The sequence below is a fragment of the Vespula pensylvanica genome, chromosome 2 (genome assembly GCF_014466175.1).
Source record: "Vespula pensylvanica isolate Volc-1 chromosome 2, ASM1446617v1, whole genome shotgun sequence".
Lineage (NCBI taxonomy): Eukaryota > Metazoa > Arthropoda > Insecta > Hymenoptera > Vespidae > Vespula > Vespula pensylvanica.
This window is the reverse complement of record NC_057686.1, coordinates 10,011,682-10,026,246: the sequence shown is the minus strand read 5'-3', so window position 1 is coordinate 10,026,246 and position 14,565 is coordinate 10,011,682. Positions and strand designations below refer to the sequence as shown.

The window sequence follows — 14,565 nt, the reverse complement described above, 5'->3', positions numbered from 1 at the left end:
AGCAGAACGACGAAATGGGTTGAATTCCGAATATAAATTTTCAGTGTCTTTTTACCCTCGATGTCAAATATATCTTGAAGAAGAAATTTGATCTTTCATCGTAAGTAGAAGGTGATTCTTCACATAGAAACTCTCCTCGTACCTCATGTCCAATAATGCATTGTGCCAAGAGTGCTCCTTTCAATGCTAGCTTCTTGAATTATTGTTCATAGCCAACATGGACAGTACCCTCGACGTAAAACCTTTTCTCATTGGCTCGTCTCAATTCATCGAATCAGTTCGGACTTTTTTTGAAGTTCCACCATCAGTTCTTTCCTTTTTTTTTTTTTTTTTGGAATCGATTCGAAGTATTCGATCTATCTAGTTGAGTCTTTTTCAAGTAATTCTTTTCTCCTTTACTTCTCGATCGAGATTTTCTGCAAGTAGGGTTTGAGGAAGGGACGAGTATAATGATCGTATAATGGTCGTAACAGCTAGTTAGGGTCAATCAAGACTTCTTTTTGAAAAGCTAACCCGAAAGTCGAGATTCTCCACTGACATGAGTGGAAATCAACGAGTCGTGGCGTAACAAGCTCTACTAAAACTTTCAGCACGTATACAACGAATCACTGATAGCTTCATTTTGTACATTTATACGTAGGATGATATCTACATACATACGAGTACCACTCCGACTTTGTAATTGGCCATATAATAACTTTTCGAAATTTATTTCTGTTCACAAGTTTTTCAAATTATGCGATACACTGCAAGAACATACATACATACGTTAATAAGGAGAACTCGATAAATTATGTTTTTTAGAAAATGTCGAACCTATCGTTTCAAAATTTTTAATCGATCGATACATCCTACTTTTATTACTGATTATTCATAGCTTTATCGATGTTTTTCGAATGTCTTTGATGTCTTCCCTATACTGACATTTTGCTTCGCTGCAAGGTTACTACTATATTAGTGCTAGTATTACTATTAATACAGTATGTGTATATTAGTATTATTAATTCAATACATGAAATATAGTATATTATTAAAAAAATATAGTATATTAGTGCTTAATAATTTTAGTAATATAATGTGAGGAGAGTAGTATATTATTCTTAGTAATTACTATGTAATAAATTGTTGTATAGTATAATAAATACTATTAAATATTAATAGGAATAAATACTGCTACTAATATTACTGTATATAAAAGTATATATATTATATAGTATGAAAAATATTATATATATATATATATATATATATATATACATACATACATATAGTATTAGTACTAATATAATAGAGTTGCATCTATCTACTATATTGGTTATACTAATGCGATACTATTATTATATTATTGCAAACTAACATATACTCTTTAAATAATTCGTAAATTATTTATTCTATGACAAACCGTTATCTATAAAATGTACACTATTCAGAAGAATTATTAAGTTTTTTCTTGTAACTGAATTTCAGAGATTTGAAGATCAGTTTGATTTGTCTAAATAATATTTTGTATTATAAAATATGAAATTTGCTTCATTTAGAGTTAAATTAAAAGTTATCGAAGATTTTAATAAAGCAAGTATCTGTCTATTAAGCAGTATTATCAATATAAATAATCTTATCTTTTTCAGATTCTTTATTATGTTTATGTTTTAATATGAAAGATATCGTCGAAGTGTATAAGTTGAGACTTAAAGAAATGTCAGCGCAGACGAAATTCAGTTCTTGGACTTTGTCAGCTGCTTCGAAAAATTCTGTTAATTTAATTTTATATATAATTTTATATAAATTATATTAATTATATATAATTTTATATATAAATGTACTAATAAAAGAAATATTAACACCATTTTAGCAGCAATAAATAACAAAATAAACAATTATTTTATCGAATCAAATTCAAATCATAGACATAGACATAGATCAAAAAAGCAAATCGTCTTGCAAAAGATCGTTTGTACAACTCAATCGAGTTATCGGACATTTTTGTATACCTAATTTTACTGAAACCTGTTATATTGACGGTTAAGTTGAAACAGAATTATTTTCCGTTATCACAATAGTTCGCATCATTAAATCAATCTAAGTCAAGACAAATTGTTAAAAGATAATATTTACGACCTCTAACTTTAAACATAAAATCTAAAATCCGTCATATCGACAGGTTCCATAAATAAGACTAAAATTGATATCTCCTTCCACCCTTAAAATGAAATTATCCAAGATGAATAAAAATAAATGCAATTGAAAGAAACATTCGTTTTGACTTTAAGAATAAATAAAGATGAACGGATCAATCAAGTAGCTATTTTCGGATCGAAGGACTTATTCGATGAGGTTATGTCACCACGGGGTAATAAAAAGATGCGGGGTGGTGGCTAAGAACGGATCGCATAGTGCGACATTCGTCCATAGATTGTGGGGGAATAACACGGTACGGCATACACAATCCAATCATCTGCTGGTCGGTTGGTCACAGAGCCGAGCCATTCTCGTCGTCATGAAGGGGACAGTTCACCGGGCTTAAGTACTGCTGGCGAACCGCATTAACGTGTTGGTATAGCTGGATCGACGGAAGCCCAGCAAGGCGTGGTAACGTCGACATAGTTCTCCTCGATGTAAACACTACGAGTAGGTCGGCTTCAGTATAACGGAGAACGCCGTTCACGAAGGCAATCTCTTCCTCTTTCTCTCTCTTTCTTACTTTCTTTGCGTACGTCTCTCGCTCTCCCTCCTCTCGTTCTCTCTCTTTCTTTCTTTACGATACTTAATCGTCAACTGTGAAGATAAGAAGAAAAAGACTATCAAATTTGTCATCGCCTTTCACGTTTTTAGTGCCTAGATAGTAATTTGAGGATTAATTGAGTGAAATACCACGCTTAAAATAACGGCAGTGTTAGCAACTAGTACAAATCCGCAATCAAGTGAAGAAAATGCATAGAACGAAACCTTGTAAGAAGCTATCGAATGTAAACGTCGTTATCTGATATTTGACGTCTGAACTTTTATTTTCTTATTTTTGCCTGGACACGTGGGACAAAAGGAAGAGATTCGAAGGAGGAGTCACGTTTGACTCATAGTAATTACTGACATAAAAGATGTAGACCCACCCAACCTCGGGTATTTTCCATTTCTCTCTCTCTCTCTCTCTCTCTCTCTCTCTCTCTCTCTTTCTATTTCTCGAGTTGAGAAAGGTGTGCCTTTCATATATGATCTATATAGTTATTAACCATGAACGATGAATAGTGTTCCATCATCGCTGGATTCTCGAGGATAAGAATATACGTGCTTGTAACTTCTATTCAAGTCTTCCGACGAGAACGTAAACATGGATTCAGTTGGGAAAACTAGTCCTTCGAGAAAATTCGTTATATCGTTATAGTTATATAGATTTGTGGAAACCAAGCGAATAGAATATATCGTTAAGGAAAGTTTGATCAGAACGGTTCTTCCATCGACGAAGTTTCGAGAGAAAAATTCTTAAAGGGACGAAGAAACGAGAAAAGAAGGAGGGAACATTAGCGAGTCGATAAATCTTTCTTTTCTTTTTTTTCTATCGTTCGGTATATTTATTCGAAGTATAATCTCAGTGAGTAGGTGATTCAGAGTGCATTGAAAGATGTAACGAGACTGTGAGGTCTCGTAGGAATAGGTTAAATATGAACTTGGTCAAATGGAGAATAGTGAAGATCAGCAAGTCGTTTCGAAGGAAATCGGATCTTTCGAAGTGGACGTCGATTAACCCAAGTGTCCCAACGTGGCTTTTGTTTTCTCACCACGAGCTTGCACGGATTTGGCGTAATGGAAAAAAGAAAAAGTCGCAAGGACGAATTTTCTTTGACCGATGATCGTTTGAAAGTTCATTTGAAAGCTTTCATTAGAACAACTAAATTACGTGGTATATATTCGTTGTCGAATTTTCAACGAATCGTGTACTTTCTTTAACTTCTTTTATGTAAAGAACAAAACATTGAGGAAAGAAAACAGAAAAATAAAAAATTAAATGAACTGGTGATGTGCGGAGAGTGGACATCGTTTACTTCAAAATTTCTGCCTCAATTTTAGGATGAGTCTTTGGCGATTTGGTCCTCTAAAAGACGGTAAGTTCCTTTGTTTTATCATTTAATTTTTAATTTTTTTTTCCTTTTTTTTTTTTTCCATGCGTTTGCCGCTTGTTAAAGTGACAGATTAAGAACGATCGATTTTTTAAATGTCACCTCGTCGCAATCTTTTGTCAGGATATTCGTGCTAATTCGTAATTTAGTTAACGCGTTCGCCCGTGAAAAGAAGAGGAAAGTGAACGAGAAGGAAGAGCTTTCCGAAGCTTGGAAACTCGACTTCTTTAAAAAAATTTCGTTTGAAAAAATTTTCGCACGGTAATATAAGCAGAGAGAGAGAGAGAGAGAGAGAGAGAGAGAGAGAGAGAGAGAGAGAGAGGGAGGGAGGGAGGGAGAGAGAGGAAGATATATAGACAGAGAAGAAAGAAGGGAGAGAGAGAGAGAGAAAGAATCAAGAGCTTTTAACGGATGACAAGATACTTGCATCTGCATAATAAAGCTAAAGAGTTTAAGTGTTTGTATCGTCGAGTCTCGAGCATTATAGGTGCTTCGGTCGAAGCCACAAAGATTATCTTTGAGCATGGTATGAGAAGCGAATCATTTTTATTCTCTCTCTCCTCTTTCTTTTCTTTCTTTTCTTCTTGTTCCCGTTCTGTTTTCCTTTAATACATCTAAACTTTATCTTTCTCATTCGAAGTAAACACTTTTTCCGTTTTGTTTTTAAGACGAAAAAACTTAATTTGTGCAACTCTAAGGAAGATTTTGTTACGTTAATAATTTAAAACGGATCGTATATATACACACACACAGAAAGAAAAAACGTCGTCTTACAATTAGTATGCCTCGTGTCAGAATTTAAACATAAAACAGACGTAACGACTAGGTTCCAACGATTTTCTCTTTCTCTCTCTGCGTGTCTCGCTTCGAACTAACGCGTACATTGCACCTGAAAAAAGCGTTGGTGCTACAGAGAGATATAAACGAGAGGTAGTTTGAGTGATGGTGAAATCGTGGCTGGCGGAGTGCTAGGTGGAAAAAGAAGAGGAACGATTTTCCGTGGAGTATGATACGGCGCGAAATAGTGGTAGTGGTTACGTAACAAGAAGACTCTAAGACATGATATCAGAGTTTCCATGGCGCGATGCTTTCAAAGAGAAAAATACACGACCATCTTATACTTTTCTTTTTTTTGTCATTTTCTTGCAATACTCTCGATCTTCGTTTTACCATCCTTCCGCACTTGAATACTTTTCAACGTAATGCTGACTTTCTCCACTTTTTATTTTTCGGCTCTTAACCCACGTTTATTTGTTATCTTACAGATAAACGAGGATCGTTGAATTACGTGATTATAAAATGTGTTATAAAATGAAAACGATTAAAGGAAACGAATGTGTATAAAGTAGTAAATAGTAAACGAACAAAGTACACATGCGAAGAGTATGTAAATAGTTGTTCTTCATATTTTAGAATTTTTTGGCTTAATATATTGTGCAAGAATAGCCATGGAATAATAATCATAACTTTTAAACAACACTCTTTAGTACGTGTTGTCTGTCGTCCGACAAGTCACAGATGGTTTTCTTCGTCTACTCCATGCTTCTTCGTTGTTCGTCCTCGGTGAGAAAAACTCCACGCCCTTTCTCTGTGTCCTATCAGCAAATTGAAGCACGTCTTGAAGAATGTAAGACGGCGATGACGCTAGCAGTTACTTTCTACGCGCATGTGTATGCACGTATATAATACACTCACATACATTCACATATAAAGGAAGGCACGTTCTTCAGCGGCAAGTTTCGTCGACTCGACGATATAACGAGACGAAGCGAGAAACTACATAGCGCATAGATGCACAACGGTATATCGACATAGAAAAGTGGCGGTGATATTGAATAAAATACTAGTGAGTTCCGAGACCATCGAAAGAACTCGAACTTCTCTTATCGAAAGACACAGCCTGCTTTTTTCCTTACTTCCTTTTTTCTTTTCTTTCTTTTTTTTTTGCACATTTCTCGACCATCTTTGCATTTTCATTCAATTTTTTACTCTCGCAAAATGGCCAGTATGCGGGTATATTGAATATCCTATTTATAAAACTCATATAACACATTTTTCTCGTTGTAACATTTCGATCAAATTTCTATTACGTTTTATAAAAATAAAAAATGAGAATATTGCATTTTTTTCTATTCAATGAGATAAAGATCAATATTCGCGAATAAAATAAAAAAATAAAATTTCTATGAAAATGGTTTCGATGGCTTATATTAAATATCTTATATATTATACACGTATAAATTATCTTAATCTTATATCTTATAATTATCTAATATCTTTCGAAAAAAAAATTTTCTATCATACATTACAACTTAAAATCATACAAAGATTCGATACTAATTCTATATCTACTTTTTAAATCGTATTCTTGGATTTTCTTCAGAAGAAAAAACGATAAAACTATATTTTGATGGACAAGACAACAACAATTCACCTTACATAACCTCGTCGTTTTCGTATTGTTTCAGTATAGCTTTAATACTACTACCATTATCAAAGTATCTTACTATCGCAGTCGCGCTACTCTTGACGATTGCTGCAAATGCAACTGCAATTGCAGCAGTGAGATGACGCCTCGCTCGGGCCATTGATTTCGTCGAATGGATACTCGAGTATACGTAGTATCTTCGTTATATATCTTCAGCCTTTCTCTCTCTCTCTTTTTCTTTTTTTATTTATAGCGAGGACATAGACAGACAGAGAGAGAGAGAGAGAGAGAGAGAGAGAGAGAGAGAGAGAGAGAGATCGTGTTCTTAACGACAGTCAACTAAAATAGAAATCGTTGCAATTTCCGTAGAAATCGAAAAGAAGTTTCTTGTTGCTCTCGTAAAAAAGCAATTTTAATGTCTACGAGAGAAAGATAGTTACTTGCACTTTACTCATTCCTTATTTTATCTTCTTGTCAGTACGTTAAATTATTCTTTATTTTTCCGTGCAGTCTTCAAAAATTTCATAAACTCACGTCATATACAACCTACAAATTTTGAACCTGCAGTCCTTTCAAAATATTCCTAAATTCGCGTCGTATCCAAAATACAAGCTTTGAACCCTCAGATCTTTGAACATCACTTCTTTTCCCGATTTTCGTGCTTTTCCTTGATTGATTGATCTGTGCCACTTACAACGTATAAGATCATGAATGCTACATTGAAGACGAACGCATTACAGTTGTAACAAAATCAAACTCTGTACTTCGTTGAAATAAAACCTCTGCTTTTTATGAATCAACGATCCTTAATTATCTTTTTTAAACGATGTCCCAAATGCAGTACTTGATCTTGAGGGATTAAGTTGAATAAAGCGTCACAATAACATGCAAAGTAGTTCAAGTCGCATGAATCTTACAAGATTTTCTTTAAACGATAGTTTCAAATCCTTCGAATAAGAAATATCTGCACACATTGTACATTGACGTCGATTAAAAAATTGTTACGAGATACGGATAACTCTGCCAGTTTTAGTTCGTTTATCTCATAAACAAAAAAAGAAAGAAAGAATCGTCGTCGTCGAAAAAAAAGGAAAGAAAGAATGTAAGAATCGTCGTCGTCGGTAAAGATGAAGATATTTATCGAATGTAATCCAGACGAAACAGCTGCGTTCCTCGTTTTTTTATCTTTCTTTTTCTCTCTTTTTTCGTTTATTTTGTACTTTTTTTGTCGTTTCTTTTTCTTAAATCACCCTTTGCCGTATTCATCAACGTCACTGATAAGCCCGTAGCCGATGACGAAGTCGATATTTTATTATTTTTATCTCGAGCCTTTCTTAGATGTTAAATCGAAGGGATGAACTCTTGCGTACACGACGAAGAAACGATCATGGCTACCTGGCCGAGAATTATTTATAAATTATAAGATTTATGAAAAACAAAAGAAATATTTATTATTTTATCGATAATCGATAGGTTTAACGTTTTTATTAATACGAGGAAATACCAAAAACGTAGACTCTTTATCAACATTTATCTTGATTAACTTCATGCCTTTGCAGTGACGTATAAAACAATATGCTTTTATTATATATCAAGCGAACGGATAATCTTGTGTCTCTCGTTTATGACTGACACATGAAGGAAGCATCGGTGCACATCGACTGCCAAGCTCGAAAGATTAATGATGTCTTTCATAATAATCCACGAGATTTATTTCTCGCAAGTTCTGTATCGTATCTTCTAACGTCTCCGGTTCTATGTTTTTTCTTTAGCATTCTGCTCATAAATTTTCGTTGTTACTCCTTCATAGAATGCGTCATTCTTATATTCCTCTCCTATATCTTGAAGATACACATCGAAACGACCTTAATCGCTCGTTCATGTTCCTTCTCTTCCGATTGCTTGTATTTAAAGATGGGATCTAAAATACTTTGAGTCGTTTCGAATCTGTTTCGTTTATTTTGGTGATAAATTTGAATCTCTTCGAACCCGATTTGAAGCATACAAAATCTTGAAAGTCTTGATAAGTCTAGAATCTTGTACCATTTTTGTTATTCTACTAACAGTAGACTCACTTCGAATAGCCTCGAATCTATATCGTAAGATCGAATTTGCTTTCAAGTCTCGTGAGTCTTAATCGTCAACTTATATGTTTCAAAGTCTTCAAAGTTTCGATAGATTTGAAAAGACTGACAAATAATCAATATCTTACAAGCTTTTTGTTTACTTCCGTTTGAGTAGTCATTTCCGTTCACTATCATCAACATGAAGTATTTCAGAAAATTTGGAAAATTCGAATTAACACGAATACATTTGTTTATATCATTCGCTTTTATAGCTTATATAGTTATATATCACGAATATTGATATATAAGAAGTGAAACGAAGAAGATAAAAGAAAGTAGAAAAAATAATTATATTAGTTATTTAATAACAAAACTGTATTTAAAATCAATATAATGTAATATATGTAGAGTATAAAGTGCAATAAATATATTTAAATAATTACTAAGATCATTTGACAAATTCGCAGCTTTTTTTTATTTTTTTTTTTTTTTTAACTTATGTTTCACTTCGAGTTATGAAATTTATACATAAAGTTACGAAAACGGGCACTGAAATACTCGGATTCGAGACGGCGTATCTGGATATTCAAATCTAGATTTCTAGTTACAATGAATATATGGGATATTGAATACTGGGGTATTAAGAGCACTTATCAGTGCAAAAAAAAAGTACATTCAAGTATATTACTTTCAATATAATCTTGTTACTAAATAAATACATAATAAAAATGTAGCAATAAAAATGATGTAAGATTCGATATATACAGAAAGTATCCATTGTCGCTAGTACAACGAAAATGACAAAAGACTCGAGACCGAAGATTTTGGAGTTGTAAGCTTGGAATATTGTCCAAAGCTACAACATGATTCAAAAGTAATGTTTTAGATTCCAGTACATGAGTTTATTGCGATTTGAAATTGACGAACGATTTGAGACATAGATTTTGAAATCTACATCAACGATTTTAAGCCTAGAAAAAACTTTAAAACATTCGAAGTTACCAAAGAGTTTCAAGTTTCGTCGCTACTTGTATATATTCTCTCCTTGTTTTTATCAGAAAAAATATTTTTCTTTTGGACGAGATAAATGAAGTTTAAAAAATATAAGGAAAATTCTCTCACTGAAGAGATCTTGAGCGATTTACGTGAGGTGTGTCATCGTAGAGATCGTAGGAATTTTTATTAAAATCTGTCCTGTTCAAAAACTATCCAGAAACAAAACATCGTAATGATTAAGTAAGAGATCTTGAAAAATCAGACAAATAGGATAAACGTCAAACGGATTGAAGTAATTGCTCGTTGCAAAAGCATTAAGATTGCTATTCTTCTCTTAATGAATATATATAACAAAAGAGCAGAGAGAGAGAGAGAGAGAGAGAGAGAGAGAGAGAGAGAGCAGAGAGAGAGAGAGAGAGAGAGAGAGAGAGAGAGAGAGAGAACGTTAGTTCGTTTAGGCCTTCGTAAAGCCACTGACATCAATGAATATTATATTCGCCATTAAGACAATGCAGTAAGAGACTTATCAATGTTTGCTTATTCATTTTCTAATATCGTAAACGATCTTCTAAAACTTGTATAAACGTCTATCATCGTTAGATTTAAACATTTTGATCAAATTGCGAAGATAAAATGAAAATGTTCACATTTATAATAAGAAAAATTAATCATTCGATTAATTTGTTTGTCAAAGTATCTAAATGCATCCGAGGTCGTATTTAATCTTATTATTGTATTACAATTACAAAAGGTTCTGAAATAGATATTTCTTGAGCGTTTGATCGTATGGTCAATGACCGGTATTATGATTATTCTTATCGTTACTTGAATGTCGATTAATAAATAGTCATTAAATTATAAATTTTAAATTATATCATAAAAATAGTACAAAGCTGATATCAGTTATTAGTAATATAAATCCAAAGTTATTATTTGGTCGAAGTACACGTTCTTCTCAAGTTCGCTTTTCTCGGTTAAGCGTCTCATTCGTGGCGTTTAAGGAATGGATGGGTGACCACACCACCGCCGTGCGCGCCGCGCCCCCTAGGCTTTTTTCTCTTTTCTTTCTCTCTCCTCTGCTCTTCTGTATGTAATGCGTTTTTCTCCCTCTCTCTCACATTTCTCTATAATTTCTTTGTTTCTCACTATCATCTCTCTCTCCAGCATGTTGTGTTTTATCTTTCATCGTGGATACCCTTCGTTAACACACTGCGTTTTCTGTTTTAAAAGAAAGTGCAGTTCAACACGAAGGAAGAATGAAATTTGGTATGTATCGCTCCACCCTGGTTTTGGTTGTACCACGTTCCAACATCCAGGACTAAACATTGTACCGAACATATTTGTTTTAATTTTCCATTTTTTTTTAAATATTTATAGCTCCGTTTATCGATGTTTTTTAATATATCAAACGCATTATCGAACTTACATTGTATCATTCTGTTGAAGTCATTTCTATCATCTATCTTTGCAAACTTTCTAGCGTGACCACGTTATTGGAGAAGCATATTTTTGAAGTTTGGTATACGTACATACATATACATAATATATATATATATATATATATATATATATATATATATATATATTATAAACGATTTCTTCAGTTCTCTGGGAAAAGCAACTCTCTTATCACTATGGAATCTTTGGCTCGACTTTTCGCAGCTTCCGATTTCTTGTCATCGAACAGCTGTATTTGAGAATTTGTAAAAGCATATCGGAATGTAAATGTGACAGATACTTGGCAGCGAACGCGTTTTAATTCAAGTGGTCGTTAAAAAGAACGCTGGCTCATCTCTCTCGTCGCGTTTCTCCTTAATTACACGACATGCGCGTCACCCGATCGCTGCTAAATCGTGGACGCATAATTAAAGTCCCTCTCAATAGAGAGAGAGAGAGAGAGAGAGAGAGAGAGAGAGAGAGAGAGAGACTCTTTATATCGTGGCTTTCGAGATTCAAATCTGCAGCGCGTAATTCTTTAGCATGAAAAGTACGCTTCAAGGATGGGGAAAAGAAGGCCATCGAGAAATAAGAAAAGTAATATTACTTGCAATAGGAAGAAAGGGTGAAACTGTGCGTGGACTACGATGTTTCTCATATTTCACTCGTTAGTTCTGACAGCGGCTAGACTGGGTTGAACCATCGTCGTCGTTGGTGTGTAGATTCGCAAGAGTCGGTTTAAATTAGCGAGTCTAGACGCTTCGGAAATACCACATGCACCGCGTCATTCCCCATAACGCGTCGTCTTTCAATTCGAACGTTCGCGCTTCGATGCTGCTCTTACTTTGATCCGTTTCTTAGCACGAAAGGAGAGTTCGTAGCTCGTGAAAGAAATAGCGTGCCTGAAGCATTAAAACCAATTCAGACATGAAGTATTTAGGATCGATCGTAGAAAAAAGCAATCGAACGGCTATCGATCATTGTGTGTTCTCTACAGTGCTATCCTTCGTTCGGTAAAACTCTGGAACAATAGATGGCCGTAGCAAGATGTCATTTTTGATAAACAATTCGTGCTCGTTATCGTACAATCGTTTGAAAATGGTTACCGAAGGTGTATCAGAAAAGTAAAAACGATTCTGAGAGAAGGAATCATAGAGAAAAACCTCGTTAAACTCGAAAGAAAAGCGCTGATCATTGAAGAAACGAAAGAACGGAGTTACGACGAAGAGAGGATAGATTAGTCGGTGGCTCCCCCCACTAGAATTCTCCCCACCAATGCGCGCCAGCGGAGCATCGGCCCGTGGTCGTTAACGCGGACGAGCGGCGCCTCGTGGCGCTGCTATCGCGTGCTCGCCCTCAGTGCTCTCGAGTCTTGCTTGGTGTGTGTTTCGTGGTGCGATTGTGTCGTCGTTGCCATCGTCTTTCTCTCCTCCTCCTTTTCCTCCTCCTCCACCTCCAACTCCTCACCCTCTCTCCGTCTCTTTTACTCTATCTATCTATCCATCTCTTCGTCTCCCACCTTCCCGCTTCTTCTCTCACTCGCTCACTCCCTCACGCCGTCATCTCTCTGGTACTCTCAGCAGTCCGTTTGTTTGCACGCCGCATCCCGTGCGCTCGCAATTAATTTCGTCGCGGATCCGTCCAGGCGAGTCCCCAACGTCTCGTCGTGTGCATCGACGAAAGGAGGCGAGCCGTTGGAGATTCGCAAGAGGTACGTTTCGTGCGTTCCGCAAGGAGTCGTTTCCGCCGGAGAGAGGAAAAAAGGAAGAAAAGAAGAGAACGGACCTATGGCTATATCTCTTTCTTTCTCTTGCGTGTGCCTCGTGATCTGTTATGTGCCAAGAGTGTAGTGTATGGTTTGTAAAGTAGCAAAGTGCTTCAACCGTTTCGCGTGTGAATGCGTGCGTCCATTGGACTTGCTTCGTCGTCGGCATTGTCGTCGTCTTCGTACTAGTAGCATAGTAGTGCAGTAGCAGTCGCGACATCGCCCAAAAAACGAGTCGACTACGGAATTTTGCTCTCCATTTCTGTGCCTGCCACTTTCGCGTTTCAATCTTTCAACCAATAATCCGTCGGTTTCATGATATTGCCTTACTACTGCTATTATTATTGTTAGTATTATTATTATTACTACTACGCTACTACTATACTACTCTGCTACTACTGCTACACACACAGTACTTCTACTATTACTACTACAATAGAGTTCGAGTCGGCGTCGCGCGTGTTCGACGTCGTGTTACGTCCTCGTAATATCGTCGTGAGTATGCGCGTAGTATACTCTGTTTATCTATCATCGGCGCGCCCTCTCTCTCTCTCTCTCTCTCTCTCTCTCTCTCTCTCTCTCTCTTCCCCCTCTCTCTCGCTTACTCATTTTACTCGTTCTCTCACCTGCCATCACCACCGGCACGCAGGTGTCTCGCTTGCCGACCGTTGTCTGTGTGTTGTCGTTACTGACGAAGAAACGGGAGATGTAAGAAAATAGAGAGAGAGAGAGAGAGAGAGAGACGTTAAAATCGCCGAAAAATAACGATCTGTCGAAGAGTTCCTTTTTCATCGTAGGAGAAAGATCAAAACGGAGCAAAACCAGAAATTGTTATTTCTTTTTGCAGATCGTTATCCAATTATTTTTCATCCTCCTGTATAACCTTTCGGGATAAGCGTCGTGTACTGAAATTGGGAGGTTAGGACGCTGTCGAGATTGCGACTACCGACGAAGCAGTATAGCTAAACTTTACCTTTCGTCTCGTTTCGTCGCGTTGCCACTCTCGATGTCAGTTTTTTTCCTTCGGTGTAATACGATCCTACGAATTTATCTCTAGTTTTTATCAACGTTCGTCGAACATTTTTTTTCTTTCTCTTTGGAAATTTAGCGAACGTCAGTCAACCTCCCTCTCTCATCCTATTCGTAGAGTTCAGGAAGAAAGTCACGTTTTTCTTGGAAAAACGATATTCCTTGGGAAACACGTAAATCATAAAAGATTTACCGGTAGCATGCTTTACATACGTTTCCTTCTCCGCAGATAAGATTTGTAAATTTCGCGAACCTACTGATCCCGTTCCTTCGACTTACGATCTACTCTCGGAATATTTGAAAGAAACGAGTTGGAGAAAGAAAGAGCTTACGCAATCGGGATGAATATACGTACATATATATATATATATATATATATATATATATATATACACACACACACACACACCAATTATACATAATATACACACACATATACAATGTTCGTGGTAATGTAAGTACGTTAACATGTAACGACATTGTGTTAGTCTCTGAACTGGTAAACTGTGACTTTATATATGTGCGTGTGCGTATATATAATATATATGTATAAATCCACAGATCATATACACATATATACATAGCGTAGTGCGTAACGCGAGAAGCTCGGAACGCGTGCGTTCGCACGAGCGTACGTATGTACGCGATGCGTCATGTCAGTCGAGACTAATGCGAGTACGTTAAGATCGTCCAATTAAAATCGTCGAATGGTTGACGGTTAAGTGTACTGGG

The 14,565-nt window shown here is 35.9% G+C and overlaps 1 protein-coding gene across 4 annotated transcripts in view; it reads left to right on the top strand.

The window, feature by feature from the left end:
• Positions 1-14,565, top strand: part of LOC122638181 (phosphatase and actin regulator 4-like) — a 134,830-nt gene that overhangs the window by 12,004 nt on the left and 108,261 nt on the right. Inside the window, exon 1 of one of the 4 annotated variants that reach the window (XM_043830963.1) lies at positions 2,465-4,097. The exons of the other annotated variants lie outside the window; for them this stretch is intronic. Coding sequence (XP_043686898.1) covers positions 4,064-4,097 — 34 coding nt within the window. The 5' untranslated portion in view covers positions 2,465-4,063. Of the gene's footprint in view, positions 1-2,464; positions 4,098-14,565 lie in introns of those variants that run through there. 4 annotated transcript variants of the gene reach the window in all.